Here is a 17,156-nt window from a genome sequence, read left to right as displayed (position 1 = left end):
TGTTTTGGCATTAATTTTTTCGTTTGCGCTAGAGTTTTCGCCCCGTGTGGCCACGGCTAGTAAGTGAACATTCGCAAAAATATGATAAAAGTAGCCTATAACTAGGACTAGAAAAAATGGCTTTTATTGTTCGTAAGGAGGGTTCGTTAGGAGGAACGTGAATGGCAGCGGCAACCTTCTTCGTCTAAAATCTTAAGTCTCTTTCCCTTATTGTTCCAGTTGATTTGAGCAGTTACGGGCACGTGGCGTTCAGTGCATCCTTGGTTGATGAATCCGTATTGGAGGTCCCCATTGCGCCGGAAGTTGTCGATGGCTTAATTTTCTTGGAACCACGGCCGGACCCACAGTCGTGCCCACGCCTGGTCCCACGGATGGAATTACAGGATACTCGATAGTGAGCGGAGGATCTTTGGAAGATCCTTCCGGTTTCCTCACCACCGTAATTTTCCTTCCGCTTTCCGGAGCAAGCGGCGTCCTCAGCTGCTCGATCGGACGAAATTGTCGATCGTTGGTGATATCCTTGGTGGAGGAGTGAAAGCTTGGCAGTGATATGTTATGGTGATTGATCGCACCTGCCGCCGGTGGTTGCAACGGGACGGTTCTCGGACTTGAGCCACGCACTCTGTAAAACCGCCACGGTTGGCCCCAGCGCGGTATCCAACGTTTCGCGTCACAGAATCCCGTCGCTGGTCGGTGGTACGGAATGCGCAAACAGAGAATGATCAAAACGATCACGACTACGCAGACTAGCAGGACGAGCGCGGTGATGGTTAAATAATGCCTTACTGGCGATATTAGGGCCGGTGGTCCACTGTCGATCGATCCACCAACCCCGACATACTCGCAGAAAGGTGGATCGTAGCCCGGTGAACAGTGGCAGTTTCCGTTGCTATTGCAAATTCCTCGTCCGTAGCAATCGTGTGGGCACCGCTTCCGATTCAGGTGGTCGATGCTTACGCACCGTTTCTGATAACACATTCGCCCCGCGCCACAGCGAGCCCCATCGGGTACGAATGCCGGCTGCTGACCGTGTCCATCGTCGATCAGATCGACGTGCGTCGAGTAACAGTGGATGTACCGACGCGAAACGTTTTGCTTGAGAACGTCCCTTCTGTATGGGGGGTCGTGAAAGAGGACATTGTCCGTCCCCGGATCCGATTGGTAAAGGTGACAGAACAGCACACCGCATAGCTCATCGCCCCGCTTGCATTTTTGGTAGCTCTCCTCCGGGTTTACCTCGTAACCGCAGTTACCGTGCTTCGTACCTTGTAGATTAAGCGCGTAACACTCCTCTCCGGCAGCCCGGCCCGATGGTCCCCACAGGAATCGACACTGGTCGTTGCGAGTCCGACAGCGACCATTGAGGCAATGTGCCTCACCGCCCGCACACACCTCCGTATCGCGCCGATACACATCGCCGGGACAGTACTCGGACTCACCGGAACAGTACTCCGGCAGATCGCACTCGTTCTCGGCCGGTCGACAAACGGTTGTAGCCTCGTGTATCCGGCACGTTTCCATATTGCAGCACTCACCCGTGGCACACTGGGCTCCCGGACGCAGCGTACAAGTCGTCGCATTGCAGCAATGGTTTTCGCACGCCTCCTCCAGCCCACAATCGCACTCTTCGCCCGGCTCGACGAAACCATTGCCACAGCTCGGTATAGCCAGGTATGTCGGACGGTTTTTAAGGCAGGTCTGTAGACCTCGCTGGAAGGCCGAGGCCAGCTGCACGACGCTACAGTTGCTCCAGTGCTTCAGTGGTGCCGATACCGAGCTGGACATGATACACTTTGCGTCCGGACAGTGGCAACTATCTAAGTCATCGTGCTCCATCGCAAAGCTGTGGCCCATCTCGTGTGCCACCGTACTCGCCTGCATCTCCACGTTGTCCGTATGCACATATATAATCGCACCAGAGCTCCGGTCCGAGCACATGCTGGCCACCTTGGCCTTGCCGATGACATTGCCATCGAACTCGATCGCCGTCAGCAGTTGGGCATGATCGTGGCGATATTCAGGCAGTAGTTTCCGCTCGCGGTACTTCAGAAATCGAGCCAGTGTCGCCTCCGAGTTATTGGAAACCTCTATTTCATCACGCTCCTTCCACACGATGACGCGCGTCAGGGCAATAAAGATGTTCAGCGGATTGTATATCTGTTTCGGTGAGAGAGCGCACCTTTAATAGGAGACACAGTGACGTTGGCGGTAAAATGGTGGAGTCACCATTCAGCCCAACTTACCATGTTGATATGATTCACGATACTGGTACAGTAATCGTATACTTTCCACTCATCTTTATCGTACCTCTGGAAAAACGCTCTGTCCACTACAAGTACCATTTCGACGAAGCGGGTGTGCCGATTCGCCTGATAAGGACCTCTGATGATATACCCTTCATGATTACGTTTCGCACGATGCCGTACCATATCCATCCCGTCGTGTCGTGTTTCCTGCAACCTATGGAACGAAGAAACGGTACATTAGCAACAGTGGACCGACCGAAATCGAGGACTCGCCAACCTTTCAATGAAATGCAGTCCTGCGGAAGCATCATACTCGATACGATATGTGGCATCATCCTGGTAGATCGTGCCATTGATTCGATCATCACAGCTGACCAGCATCGGTGCAGCATAAGGTAGGTTGGCATGGCGATAGTACTGGCATCCGTTTGCCGAGTGCTGCTGGTCAACAATGGTAGTTCGGATGAGATGGAGAACGGTAACCTTGTCGTTGTGATTGTAGGTCAGTGTGGCAGTGCCTGGCTCGCTCGCTGGTATCAACAGAGGATAAATCGGATTACGACCGTACAGGTCCCTGCCACTGTCGGAGGTAGTTCTTCGATTTTGGTACGTTGCAACTGCTGGAACGAGAAGCCAGTGCAAAGGATTGAGAGGAGGTTGAAGGGTAAGTGGAAACAATTTTGCAGTAGCTAACTCAAATAATAGTTTCATTAAATTTAGTCAAATCTATAAATGTTGCAAGCATGCCCAATAACTAAGCAATTTTATCTAATTTAGAAATCAGCATTATGACATATATTCGCATATCAATTCCAACTAAAGATTGGAGATTCGTTTTATGTAATATGGTCCATTTGATTTGTTGTTGCGTGCCACCCATGGCCTTGAATCGTTAGTCCGCCTGGCGCTAAACCTCCTTGACGCTTTCCTCTACGAAGAATGAACTCAGACCGGCCAGGGAACAATGAAAACGTAAGCGAAGCCTCACGGGTTCTAGAAGGAGAACGTGTTGACCAGATTCTTTGTTGTCTATCAGTACATCCACACTGGAGACAGTCACCTCCTTCGCCCACGGGCCCCCTCTTTCGAGACCGTGGATACTACGTGGAGGATTTCATTTCAATTCGATTGCTCAAACAACACCGAGCGTAGTGTAAACTCCTTTATAGACGCGTAGTATAATGTACTCTACGCGCTCGCTTCATGTGATGCTGATCCACAGACGGGACAGGGGATAGCTATGTGTGCATTGATGGTGGCCGGGAGCAATTTTTGTTCGAACCATATCACCACCATTCTCAACTAACTCGAAACCGCCGCCGCTCTTCGTTGAAGAGAACGAATAAGAACCCGAGAGAAGGGTGAAGCTCGTCTCTAGTGTGCCATCGCTTCGTCGCATCATCGTGTTTGTCCCGTATCGCTATGGCAACGCAAGCTAGCCCGTGAAGCTAGTCTGAGAGCGTTCCTGTACCACAAGCACCCGTTCTGCCACGGCAAAATCAGCTGTTCGCAATGACGCCAACCGCCACAATACCGAGTCTCCACGAGGAATAATGGTGGCGTCTTCGCCATCGAGCGTAAACAAACCGGCTCTCTCGCTCTTCGTTTGGCGAACCACCTCCGCATTGCGCGTCTAGTTTCCTTACCCACCCTTTACGATGGCCTGCATCTGCCTGGGAACTATGGATGGATGCACGAGACGAACGAGCGCAGGAGGAAAGTGCATTTATGAATGCAATTCCATTGATTGGTGGCGGGATGCTAGGGACGGTTTCGGTCCGAATCTATGCTGATGAGATGGCCACATGGTACGGAGTGGGATTTGCAGTGAAACTATACTCTGTACTATAGTAGTGGCCGTTGCCATCTGCTTGTAAGTAGAGTACATCGTTTGCAATCAACGTAATGTTCGCTGAATCGTTACTAGCGTAATGACCACTCATTAGCATCCTGCTCGATCGAGTAGAAGTTTAGTAGATAATACGATATTAGATATAGTAGCTTGATAAAGTATAAAGTGTTAGTCTGTATTGGGGTATAGTGGATCTACAGTGGCAATTGTGCTGCAAGTAGGTTCATTTATGAACAATCCAACTAGCAACCATTTAAACGATTTTCGTAGATGAACAAAGTGCGAACAAACATTCGAGATACCAAAATGGTTGGAAAAGAGTTATCAGAAAAGGATTGAAAAGGATACTTGAACAGTGCTGTTCTTCGTAAGCAAGAACCTGCAACTCATTGGCTATGGTTTGTTGAATCAATCCGTCTGGCATGGTCTGCTAGTCCGGACCGTCGCCACGAAGTGAATCATGCTCTGGTTCGTGCAAATAAAATGCAAAACGAACTCCCCTCACGACATTGAATCAGATACAAATACACACACACCCAGTCCGTTACAAAAATCCACCGAGACTCCAAGACCAGACATTGGACACGCGTCTGATCGGTTTGTACTGTACGGTTGGGGAATGTCCTTACAACCACTGTGGACCACCGACGAGCGGCGAGGATAATGAAACTTTGTCTGCCAAATATGCTTAATGTTGGTCAACTAAAACAAACAAACCGAAACACACCAAACTGTTACCACCACCTTGGTTTCGGGTGCGATGGGCTTTGATTGCACTGGGTTGGCCTTGACAGGACTGTCAATGAGTGGTAATAGTCTGCATTTGACCCGTTCACAGCTGGTCATTGTAAAGGTCTTAGAAGCTGAGCCGTTGAACAGAATCGGCGCTGGAGTTGGCCACTTTATTCGGTTCGAGACAATTTTCGGGCGACAGCACACGTAGCACCAGTAGCGCCAGATGCTAGCCATGGTGTGGCTTGGATCGCCGTGTTCGAAATTGGAAAATGTGTCAATGGCACACGGGCTAAGTTCGGGCTTTCGTTTCGATTGTCGCGAGAAAAGTTTTGGGCTGTCGACCACACACAGCCACAGCAGCATCTGAAAGGCATCGGTCTGGTAAGGCTGCTCGGAAATGATCGTTTGCTCGAATAATGTTCCACCTAGTTTTGACGTGTGGTCCTGTTCCAGTTAAGGACCGCGTACTACCCGCTCTGATGGCCGCCTCAATACCAGCGGCTTCTATCGCATAAAATGGCTGCACTACAGGCTATGATGGATGCCCTTGCTGTCTGGCGGCCTCTTGCACTTGCCTGTTGGCAGTTAATTTTAGACGCCGCTGCTCAAGGGGCAGTCCTAGTCTGACTGGCCGCCGCTTGGTTCTTATGATTGAAATAAAATCATCTTCTAACGGTTGTCGGCGCTCGAGGTGCTCTTGGAGCTTCGTGCGGTATTACTCATCGGGCAATCCGGCAATTGTGGCGACCGATCACCAGCCGACAAGTCGGGGAAAAGCAAGAAGCAGGAAGAAACGAACATGGCGCAAAACTATAATAAGCCGCTCGCTGCGGTCGGCTGTGGGGGTGAAATTCTAAGAAAGCGATTCCGGATGTCGCGGGCCCCCATATGACCGGAAGTTCCGTTGTGCAGAACGGGTACAGCGAAACGTGCCGCTCGTGCTCGCTTGTCCATCTGTCGATCTGATCGTCGTGCCTCCGAGCTGACGTTGTTGTTGACTGTTGACTTGTTGAGACAGAACAGGGAGCAGTAGAAGGTCTCGGTTCGAAATTCACTCTGCAACGCATAAAGCGTCCGCTGACTCAGGTCCGCCCCTTAACCGAACTGGCCTCAATTGGCGAGTGTTGTTTTGCATCTTGAAGTAGATCTCTTGAGGACGGATAAAGTGAACACAACAACTCGGGATGATAAGAAATTACTTTCGAGAACTAGCTGCCGAATAGTGGCGTAACTATGCGTTGACATAAATGTGTTCATATAATAGCATACAAAGGAACATAACTGAGCGATAATTAAGCTACTTTTGATTTAAATTTAATTTTCCAGAAATCATCAGAACCACAGCATAAGAGCTGATTTCAATTTAACTAATGTTTGTGGAAGCGAAGAAATGGGTTTGGAATGCATCAACTAGTGATTCAGTGCCTCATTAAGACCGCGGTTCAAAAAAGGATTGATAAGAACCTAGAACAATAATTAATTTAAAAAAAAATACGGTCGATCCCTCCACCGTGCTTATCAGCAACAACGTGAAGCGGCTCGGGAACAGAGGCGTGTCGGCCAACGGTGCCGACTAATAAAGCTAAGCCACTGTGTCATTGGGGAGCTACAAAGAAACTAGACGGTCCTATCATAACCGGAAGCTAAGCGGCAACAACAATACTGTGGTGAAAACATGTGATTAAAAAAAAGAAAAAGAAGAGCGCGTGGGCAAAAAAAACATCAGCCAGATCGTCATCTCGACTCTACTCGACTGCTGCGGCTGCACTGCTTACTGTTTGGTGATAAGCGCGATCCTTCCGGTGGCACGGGAACGACGCGTTCGGGGCTCGGCAGCCCTGGAGGCAGCGGTGGTGCATCAGTAGTAGCTAATCCGTCGGACGGAGTGACGAATAGTGAAAGAAGCGCAATTAGCAGCAGTAGTATCACTGCCACAGACAGTCGATGGACCAGGACGGCCCAGGATGGTGTTCGATGAGTGGCCCTAGTGCCTTCCATGAAACCGCACCAACCAGGATCAAGGGATACTATCACAGTGGACATTCACTTAGATTTACACACATACGCTTACAAACACACACACACACTCACGCACATTCACATCCAGCTAGTGCGTGCGGATGTGAAACTGTGTCGAGGTCACTGGTTTTCGGATGATGCTTGTTGCTCTGGCATCAACCATCGGCCCTATTAACTCTATACACACCGCACGATGGATATGCTTCTAGCCGAGGGACCACAAGGGACCCAGCTCACAAGAGGACGGATCACACGAAGGCAGTCGCGGGGACTTGGTATTGGCTGCGTTCTCGTGCACGAAACCAAGACCTACATTACGGTCACGGCACGGTACGGGTTCGATGTTGACCGCGATTCTTTTAATAAACCGCCAAGATGCGCGTCTGTCGCGCGCGCGTACACCTGAAACTATGATTTCGCGGTCTGGTCCGGTTCGACTACTCCTCGCGCTTCTGGCGATGCCAACCAACGTTTGGGGACCACTCTACTCCTGGGTATTAAGTTCGATAGGAACGTCGTACGCTCGGCTGAGGCGAGCATCTAGCGCCGTGTGCAGTTGCTAGTGAACTGCCGGAGCAGCAATCGCTTACCGGACTGGATATCGCTGCCTTATACTGACGATACCGCACACGATGGCCGAGTTACTTATATCCATTCACCATCGGTTCTCGTTCTCGTTGGCATTCTCGTTCTTTATGCCTTTTACGCTTGCCGGGCAACCTCGTCGTCGTTGTCGGCTTCGCTTCGGATCTACGGTGGTTCGGTTCGGTCGGTTGGTTGGTCGGTTGGTTGGTGAACAGGATGCTTTGTGTTAAGCAGCGTGCATCATTGTACGGTGCATCTGCAGCGAGCTTCTCGGAACTAGATGGATGTCGACACGTGCGTAAGACCAGTGTATTGAGAACCAGGCGTGATGTCGCCACAAAGCATAGAATTTCATCTCCACGCAACTCTACTTCACAACAGACCCTTGTGGAAAACCACCGTCTCATCGTGTGTGTGTGTGTGCGCGCGTGTGTGTGTGAGTATGTGTGAATGAACGATAAACGCTCTCCCACAGAGCACTGATCCTCCTCAACCCCTCTGCTCTCCACATTCTACTCCATGGGCCTTTGATACATGTTTTTCGCAAACAACCGAGCCATGTTCGCACCCATCTGCTTGTCTAAGACAACCGCCTTAGGGGGGCTCATCGTGCGAGCGAAGGCATCCTGACACAACCATACGCGATGTCGGCAGCCGGATGCTGACTGCCATTCCACTGGCTGGGCCCTGTTCTTGGGAACCGCTTCGCAACCAAGGGGCACGATGAGGCCTTTATGGTCCTTTGGTCGATCGTAACCGTGGTCTGTAGCAGCTGCCGTTTAGGCCCTTGGTCGCTGCCGTCTAAGGGCATGTTGCATGATACATTGGGCCCATGATCGATGCTATGCTACACCACACGATGACACATGACGAACTCTGTTAGGTAAGGGGTTTTTGTTAAACTTCATAGTTTGTATTTAAATTGCAATGCCATTCGGTTAGCGTACAAGAATTGATAACAAACAGCCCAGTAACAGCGTGGAGCAAATTATTTTAATTTAACAAAACTGTTTCCCGAATATGATTCAAAGGTGGCTTCGCTCTGTTATCTGCGTGAGTTGGCGTAGGAAGATTGGGGTTTTCAGCAGTAGCTGGTTGCATTTGCTGGCAGAACAATTTGCAATTAAAAAAAAAGAAACCAGCGTGTGAGAAGTCAATAGCAAAGATGGAGATGGAGGGGTTCGCTTACGAATACATTAAATGGCTTCGAACGAATGATTATGACGAATGTTATAATCGACGTAAAACGAAGTATAGCGAGTTAGTTATAAATGGTACATGACTAACTCGTTCAGATCTGAGGAAGTTGAACAAAGAGAAGAATGTACTGAACAGAATGTATATAATGTTTCGTTATATTTCTAATTACTTTTGTTATAAATTATAAAGACTAAAATATGTTTTGAACATTTCAAAAGGTTAGTTAAATGAGTGATACTTTAGCTTAATCTAATTCGTTAGTATTCATTAAAATTTAAAAGCCAATGAATTCGAAATATGCTTAACTAACATTTCTTAAATATAATAGGAAGATTCAAATTTTAGGCCAGATGTAATACATCTCATGAAATTTTCGTCTTACTACTTAGAACTATAGGTAACTGTTACAACTATAAGTATGCTGCTTATTCAACAATTTGACATATTTGAAAGATTTCTGCACTTGAATAGCAAGTAGTCAGCATAAGTCTAGCGAGAGTGCGAGAAACTGTAGTATGATGTTATTTGAAACTGTCGATCTCATAAAGTATTTGTGAAAATAAGTGAATAATTCATCAGAAATCCAACATTGCAGTAAATCTCCTGCAAGAAGTCTCCCATGGACGACTACGACTGGAAAACGATCCAGCTGCTGCAAAACCATCCCAAATGAAGTGTTTTATGGTTTTGCTTAATTTCAACCACATTTTATCAGAAGGAGGTGTCTGGCACAACGTACCCGAAGCAAGACGGAATAACGAGTACGTTGTTCGGTGCGCTGGAGTCAATAAACCTTTTCTGGCCCGGTTCTAGCGGGAGCATACTCACCAGTTCGTGCCATTTGCCGAGACAGCCAGGAGTCTCCAAATGCAGCGAGCAGGAAGTGCACTGCAAAGATGCCATCCATCCAGCTAATCCAACCACACCTCCTTGTCTGGTTGGGATCCGTACCGACCGTGGCTCGTGGTACTGTCTGGGGTGGTACGCGGTTTACAGGATCCGGATGGCTGGGCACTGGGCCGGTTGTTGGCTTCCTAACCTTGACGGTGTGCACGTCGCTATCGTCCCTCCTGCCAGTCTCACCATGTCTGGCAGTGTGTTGGTGTTATGGCTGGTAGAGTCCGTCTTAGCGACGGTTCTTTGTTCAGTTTCCGGTCTGAGAGCACATGCTCGTACGACGATTATATCCCGAAAAAGCGAAGAGAACCGGTTATAGGTGAGTGTCCTTTTTTCGGGTCTCTGTCAGCAGTACGCGTTGGATAGGTCAGTGCCAGCCAGTTCTTTGTCCCAGTAGTGCAAAAGAGGTGACAGCACACTCCAGCCGTCCAACAGGCTGCCCACGCTATAGGGGAACGGAAGGCATTCAGAAGGGATAAGCTTTTAACCTCGTGGCAGTTTATTCTTATTGGTTCGAAAAGGGTTCATACGTTTCGCTGTTTTCAGTATGTCGTAAAGCAGTGAAAATTTGACTTTATTACCGCAATTCGTCCTGAAACGGATCCATCAACCAAGACCAGACACAATCCAACACAATGACATCTTGGCGAACGGGCAGGTAAATGAACTCGCTCTATGAACAGAGCCCAATGGAACCCGTCGCCGGCTACTGTTCGGAGTTAGCAGTGACCGTCTTGTGAAGTTCCTTGATTGCATATGCATTAGGACATTGACATCGTCCTTTTTACCGTAATTAGGTGAAGGTTTAAGGCAGCTCACCAGGGATTTTACGCTGTCTATCGCTGTCGTGAGCGTATATTATTATTCAGTTTATGTTTAACGTAGCTTTTAATCAATTTACAAAGTTTTTCAGTACGAATGGTCACAATTATGATGCACTAGACGTTCTATGTCCATTTCTCAGATGCATTTGTTAAACATTACCATTCGCCATACTGCAGATAAAGTACATTGTTACAATGTACAATGATAAAGTACAACTGTTTCTAATTTCATTCTTCTCTTAGTTACCAGGCTGGTAAGGGACAATGGCGATTGTTTTAATTTCTAGAGAAAAAGATGATTCTCTGATGACATTAACATGTCATAAATGGTTGCAATTCATCGTAAAAATAAGGTTGGCTTGTTCTTACAAGTAAACATATTGGTCATGCTTACAAAAGGTGTCATCCATTAAATATTTTTTTTGTAGAAAGCACTGCTAGCACTACACTTTTTGCTACAATCGTAATTACTCATGTAAGTTAGTTGTAGGAAAAATGCGGCATGATTCAATGCCGTACAACAGTAGTAGTAGTAGTAGTAGTAGTAGTAGCAAGACTTCTACAGCATTCGTGACATAGGAAGAAGAGATTTAAGATTGTGGCGCCTCCATCGCAACGAATGGTTGCTACTCCAAAGATAGAATAGAACAGGATTTTTGCTCCAAATCATTTCCAGCCTTCACCAGAATAAGAAGTGCACTGATTACGAGTATTTTATACGAAAACAGGACTACTACTTGATTACATGGACACATTAACGTAAACAAATCGAGAACGGATCAATTCTACAAAAAGCACCACACATTGCTTCATAAGTTGGGGTATTCTTTCGATCCGAAATCCCCCAAATGTCCTGAAATATGGAATAAAACTCGCAGATTGATAATAAAGGAGGCTACTGCTGCAGTCGAAGGTACTGCTTCCTTTGAAGAACTCAATAGGAACGTCATTAACCCTTGTCATCATCCAATGTAATCATCAAAACCCCTGTTCAACAAAAAACAACGCCAATGTAATGTGTAAAGACTAGAAATCCATGCTATATTTTCTTCGCTAGATAGCACTAAGGCCACGCTGTGCTACTAAATCTTATAGGTATAAATTGCATTTGCCCTAAAAACAGTCTAATAAGTACGCGAAAGGCTACGCGGTGTGATTAATACATTTGACCCTGAGGCAGCCCCTTTGGAATACTGCTTTGTACGGCCGTTTTCGGTGTATATCTCCCACGTCGACCATTATCGCAGGCTATAACGGGGGCGTTGGTTCCCGGTTCCGAAGTGAAAAAAACCCTGGCCACTCTATGGAGTATGTTGCGGGCTATGTAGCCGTATGCCATTCCATCGCTTTCGGAAATAATTTCCCGAGCACAAGATCATCGTTTCGTGGCTATTTCGGCGAGATTCAGCTTGGCTTTCAGTGCGGCCACATTTGTACCCATGACGGGCCGACCGCCAACCGCATTGGTGGTCGGTACGGTCGGTAGTAATCGATTCGCGTGTCCCGGACTAACGGCTACCCGGGGTGATGGGCGCGGTATTGCGATCGGTTTGGTTGGCAGTGGTCCCTTCTTGGGATGAGGCTGCTGCTCCTCCTCCGGAAGCCGCTCGATCGTATCGAAATCACCGAACGTGTGCTGACGTGGCAACTTGGGCAGTTGCCGGGCCGGTCGTTCGTCGCTCTTGGAACGATTACTGTGGAAGGTGTTGATGCGGTCGGTTTGCTTTAGCTCGTGGAGCACGGTACCGTAGCCCGGTTGCTCGACGGGAGAGTGCGCCACATCGGGCGTACTGGAGTGAAGTTCGGCGGTGACGAGTGGCCGCTCAGACGAGACGTTGCTCTCGACACTGTACGACCGCTCCTGTAGCTTCATCCGGAACGCCTCCTGCGTATCGAGCACATGCTGCTGATGCAGAAACGGTGAGTTGATGCGTTTGTTTTCGATCGTGATTTTGCCATTTTTACTAATGTTAACGTTAATGAAGGACTGTGACTGAGCCTGGGGGTCAGCCGGTGACGTCACCGTCGATGATGCTGCCACTAGCAATAACGCCGTCGATGGCATTGGTGGTGGTGGCGGTGGGGGCGGTGGTGCTGGAGGTGCCAATCGTCCACTAGCCAGTGGACGCTTGCCGTCCACCGTCGTGGGGTATATGGCCGGCGGGGCTGAAAGGCCAGTGGGGGAAGCCGGTGGTACGATGTGGCCATACTTGCGCTCCCGGAATCGCTTCAATGCGAGCCGTACCTGTGCCATCAGGAAGTTGCGTGCGAGCACAAACACCAGCACACTGACGATCAGCATACCACCGATCGTTCCACCGATGATGAGGCCTTGCACTAGCGCCTCGTGCGAAACCGTTGGCGTCCGACCGATCGGTCCACTGTCGATCGAACCACCAGCGCCCGGTTGGTCGCAGAATGGTGGAGCGAATCCGGGCTCACAGTGACAGTGACCTTCACTGTTACACACTCCGTGGCCACCACAACCACCCGGGCATTCTTCTCCGATGTCAAGCTCCCGCAGTGCACTGATAGCGACGCACCGTTGGCCATGGCACATCTTACCCTTACCACACTCGGCACCATCAGGCACCAGGCCCGGATTGCGCACCTCTGGCCCGAAGTCAACGATCGCCGTATTGCAAGTGACGTGCCGCGTGGTACCGCGCGGTCCCCACGAAGAGTACCGAGTTGTTGTCCGTTGCGCGTACGCTTCCTTCCCGTACTCGAGCTTCTCGTTCTGGTGCGTACAGTGCAGCAGTCCACATTGTACATCGTGCCCGGGACAGGGCACGGACCGATTCGCTAGCAGATCGGTGCCACAGTTACCGAACACAGTCCCGTTGACGTTGGCCTGGTAGCACTCGTTCGGTCCCGAGCGACCCGTTGGACCCCACAGCAGCTGGCATTGACGATCGCGTGAGTTGCACTGTCCTCGGTAGCAGTACGCATGGCCACCGGCGCACGGACTCGTATCCCGTAGATAAACATCGGCCGGACACAGCTCACTCTGTCCGTCGCAGTACTCGGCCAGATCGCACTCACCGCCGGCTCGGCGACACTCGGTGCCGGCCATTCGGGGTTGGCATGTCCCCAAATCGCAGCAGGCGCCGGTCGCACAGGTAGCATTCCCGCGTAACCGACACGTCGATGGATCGCAGCAAGCATTGTTGCACTGGCCGGGTCGTCCACAGTCACACTGTTCACCCGGTTCCAGCAATCCATTGCCACACTCCGCCCGGACCTGCTGGCGAGTGGGTTTGTTGCGCAGACAGGCGCCGAGACCGTGTTCGAGCGATTCCTTCAAATCCGCCAAGCTACACTTGCTCCAGACGCTCGGTACATCGGCCGAATCGAGCAGCTTCGGTGCCATGATGCACGGTCCCGGACCTGGGCAGGCTGCTTCCCCTCCGCACTCCTCCACCGTGTCGTGATCGATGTTGAAGTTGTGTCCCAGCTCGTGCGCGATCGTGGTCGCTAGCGGGGCCACGTCGAAGTGTTCCACGACCGCGATCCCCCCGGAACCGGTCGAAGAACACATTGAACCGAGCTCCGCTTTTCCCACCACGTTGTTTGGGAAGCGAACGGCCGTCAGCAGTTGGGCATTGTCGTTCGGCATGGTTCGCAGCAGCGTATCCCGCCGGTACGCCAGGAAGTTGGCGAGTGTTTGCTTGGAATCGCGCGATAACTCGATGCGGTCGCGCTGGTTCCACACCTCCACACCGACCAGCACTATGTAGATGTTTAGTGGACGGTACAGCTCGTTCAGGACGTTCACCACCGAGAGACAGTGCCGGTGGATACGCTGCTCGTTCGAGCTGAATTTCAAGAACGTACTACGGTCGACGACCATGGCCAGCTCGACGAACAGTGACTCGGCGTTTTCTCGGTAGCCGGTACTGAAGGCGAACTTTTCCTTCCCGGTGGTCGCCGATGGGTGGCGTGTCGGGATGCTGTCCATCTCTTCCAGTGCTGCATGATGAACGCTACGCCGTCGTCGCCGGTACAGTAGATGTGTCGCGTTGTTGTACTGAATGAGGTACGTTTCGTTCGTCCCGTAAATCACACCCTCGATTCTACCGTCGCAAGTGGAGAGAGCAACGCGAGATCCGGGCATCTCGGGAACCGTACCGCCGTACTGACACAGCTCCACCTCCTGTGGCCGACCGCTGTCGTCGTCGCCGTCGTTTTGGAGTACGATATCCTCGCCCTCGGCCGATTGCCGTACCAGTTTGAACTGCTGTGCGATGATGTTTTCGCTCAGCCGTAGATCGAGCGTCATCGTGGTACCGTCCATGTCGTACCGGATGAGCAGACGATCGCGATGATGCTGGCGCCGCCGATCGGCGGCTAGCTTGTCGGTGTCGCTCGCACTGCCGGAAGACATCACCACCGACGATGGCAGCTCTCGTTTCGTGCGATGACAGAGCATCGTCGGCCATATCTCGCCCTGCAGCTCAAAGTTATCGTTCCACTGTAATCCTGTAGGGATGGGAAGAAGAAAGGGACAAATGTCAGGGCCGAAAGCAACACAAGAGGATCAAGTGGTATCTTAGGTTTTAGCGGAGCTACCAAAAGAGCTCGCACGAACAAACGGTTGACCGATTCGCGTAATTGCGCCGGGTCGGTCAGTTGGACCAGCAACAGGTTCCTCAGCAGCACGAACCGGCCATTAGGCTCTGGGGCCACGAGTGGCACGAGTCGCCTGCCCGACCGGCGGCGGCGGCAGCAGCTTTGCGTGAACCTCGACATTCATTTTACGCCCGATTGCACACGTTCGGTGGTGGAGGCGCCGGGAGGTTGGTGGAACATCCTGCCTCCGACCGGGCCGAGGCCAATGTCGAGGCTCATGCTGTCGGCCCCTCAAGAGGAACCGAGCGTTGAAAGCGTGTTCATCGCGGATTCAAACTACAACCGACGACGGAAGCGCGTCGCGATTCGGCGAAGAAGACGAACGTAACGGAAGCAGGAATACGTGAGAATATGAATGAATCACACATAGTGTGCGGAGGGGGCCAGCACACGATGCTCATAATCCCCCCCGCGGGTGAGAACCACGATACCCAGGGAGGTGTGGCGCAAAGAGACGCGCAGGAGGAAAACCGGAATCTTTGGTGAATCATCGGCAGCCGTTGTGCGCGCGTTTACATTTCCGACGACATTCCGTCGAGGAGTTTTGTTTGCAAGCGTAGCCAGCGCGGACATTAGCGTGTGTTATGCGGGACCGTCTCGTGCCGGTTTTTTCTTCTCGACCAAGGGTCACGGAGTTGGGGCGAGATGGGTTTTTGCGATTCCCCAGATTCGCCAGATGATTCCTCTGGTAGTTGATCGTACTCGATCGACACGATGTTGAAGATCGTGTTTCAAGCTAGCTCGCGGTGATGAATCAGCAGCAGTCTGTGCTTTCCTCTGTTTCAGAGTGACATCATACCGAATAAAACGATTTGGAGATGCTAAATGGAACCGAAACCCCCCTTTCCGATTGAATTGGTCAAGCCGTCAACCTCTAGATAACCTTTATCTGATAGCTGATAACCTTTATCAGACAGCAGATAACGTATTTGCGTAGACTCGACCACCGAGATGTTAATCGAGTTGAGTGTTAAAAATGCGCGAGGGAAAACCCCCAAAACACATAACCTAATTAACAGCTATTAACGCTTGAACTTACCGTCGATCGTGCCGAGAGGATTGTCACCATTTCCGGCTTCCAGCGATCGAAGTCCGACCGTTCGTTGCGTGTTTATCACAGCCGTCACTATCACAGGTTGGTACGGGAGGACCACTAACAACAGCACCAGCTGCCAAACAGCCAGCAGGACACCACTGGCTCCGTGGCTCCTCGACGATCGCTGCATTGCTGGTGTGTGGCGCGTTGTTTGCATAACAGCCAGCACCATAGTCACCTATCGGCACATTAACGCGTGGTGTTTTACAGATACGCGATAACCCCCAGGCAAGGCTCCACCGAAAACACACTTGAGCACGGTGTTGGTAGCAAAACGGTTTCAAAATCACGTACGCACTGATCCCACATGGAATGTGTACGCTGCGGATTCGGAGCCTGCAGATTTCTGTACACCACACGATACGCTGCACCAGTTATGCACCGAACGAATGAAGCACCGAACCAAGATCAGCAGCGAGGGTCTAACGCGATGTTTTATTGTGTTTTGATTTATCTGGCGGAACCGTTCGAAAGGCAGGAAGTCGGAATGTCGCAAAGTTACACTGCGTATCACGATCGCGATCTTGAGCTAGCCAAGCCAGTTCCGATCAGCGCACAATTATCACAATAAACGACAATTTGTTTTGCTTTTTAGGCAGTGTCAACTCTCAACTTTTCAACACTTCACGGTCACATTGGAAGGATTTCGAACAACTTAATACCACGCGACCATCGCGGCCGCTTCGTTCCAACCGCAACACAAGGAGTCAACCAGCGAGTCGGACGGCCAGCGAGTGAATGCCGTCGCGTCGCTGTAAGATATGGGGAGTCGTAGCGAATGCAAAAAGACGTTGCTGGTGCTTGAATGGTTTACGTTTATCATGAGTAGCGGCACGTGCTGCGTGCCTCTCGCTATGCGATGAACTCGCGAGTACTATACTCACGCAACCCAGAGAGTGACGCAGGAAGGCGCGAGAAATTCCGTTTGACACAGACGGCGAATCGATATACGGACTGAGAGTGACGGTATTTTACGTTCGACGGCAACCGAGGATTTCCCAAACAATTTGATTACCTCCACCTCCCGCTACCGGGCAGCATAATGTTGGGCGACTTGACTCACGTGCCTG

At 50.5% G+C, this 17,156-nt stretch overlaps 2 protein-coding genes across 2 annotated transcripts; both read right to left on the bottom strand.

The window, feature by feature from the left end:
* Positions 1 to 80: 80 nt before the first annotated feature.
* On the bottom strand, positions 81 to 7,458 carry LOC125951123 (disintegrin and metalloproteinase domain-containing protein 12-like). The gene is made up of 4 exons (XM_049679725.1): positions 7,443 to 7,458; positions 2,524 to 2,866; positions 2,244 to 2,460; positions 81 to 2,157 (listed from the first exon to the last, which is right to left on the bottom strand). The coding sequence occupies exons 2-4, from the start codon at positions 2,625 to 2,627 to the stop codon at positions 250 to 252; spliced, it is 2,229 nt and encodes a 742-aa protein (XP_049535682.1). The 5' UTR covers positions 2,628 to 2,866; positions 7,443 to 7,458; the 3' UTR covers positions 81 to 249.
* A 3,925-nt stretch (positions 7,459 to 11,383) lies between these two features.
* On the bottom strand, positions 11,384 to 16,799 carry LOC125951106 (disintegrin and metalloproteinase domain-containing protein 12-like). Its single transcript, XM_049679685.1, has 2 exons — positions 16,030 to 16,799; positions 11,384 to 14,840 (listed from the first exon to the last, which is right to left on the bottom strand). The coding sequence occupies exons 1-2, from the start codon at positions 16,256 to 16,258 to the stop codon at positions 11,734 to 11,736; spliced, it is 3,336 nt and encodes a 1,111-aa protein (XP_049535642.1). The 5' UTR covers positions 16,259 to 16,799; the 3' UTR covers positions 11,384 to 11,733.
* Between the last annotated feature and the right edge of the window lie 357 nt (positions 16,800 to 17,156).

This window comes from Anopheles darlingi, chromosome 2, assembly GCF_943734745.1.
Source record: "Anopheles darlingi chromosome 2, idAnoDarlMG_H_01, whole genome shotgun sequence".
In the NCBI taxonomy this organism is placed as follows: domain Eukaryota; kingdom Metazoa; phylum Arthropoda; class Insecta; order Diptera; family Culicidae; genus Anopheles; species Anopheles darlingi.
This window is presented reverse-complemented; position numbering and strand designations above follow the sequence as displayed.

Excerpts from the sequence above, each read along its gene's own strand:
- LOC125951123 (XM_049679725.1), bottom strand. The coding sequence starts at position 2,627 with ATGCTGGTCAGCTGTGATGATCGAATCAATGGCACGATCTACCAGGAT. Across the intron at positions 2,461-2,523 it reads GGACTGCATTTCATTGAAAG|GTTGCAGGAAACACGACACG; the intron begins GTTGGCGAGTCC and ends TTCGTTCCATAG. Across the intron at positions 2,158-2,243 it reads TCGTGAATCATATCAACATG|ATATACAATCCGCTGAACAT; the intron begins GTAAGTTGGGCT and ends TCACCGAAACAG.
- LOC125951106 (XM_049679685.1), bottom strand. The coding sequence starts at position 16,258 with ATGGTGCTGGCTGTTATGCAAACAACGCGCCACACACCAGCAATGCAG. Across the intron at positions 14,841-16,029 it reads TCCTCTCGGCACGATCGACG|GATTACAGTGGAACGATAAC; the intron begins GTAAGTTCAAGC and ends CCATCCCTACAG.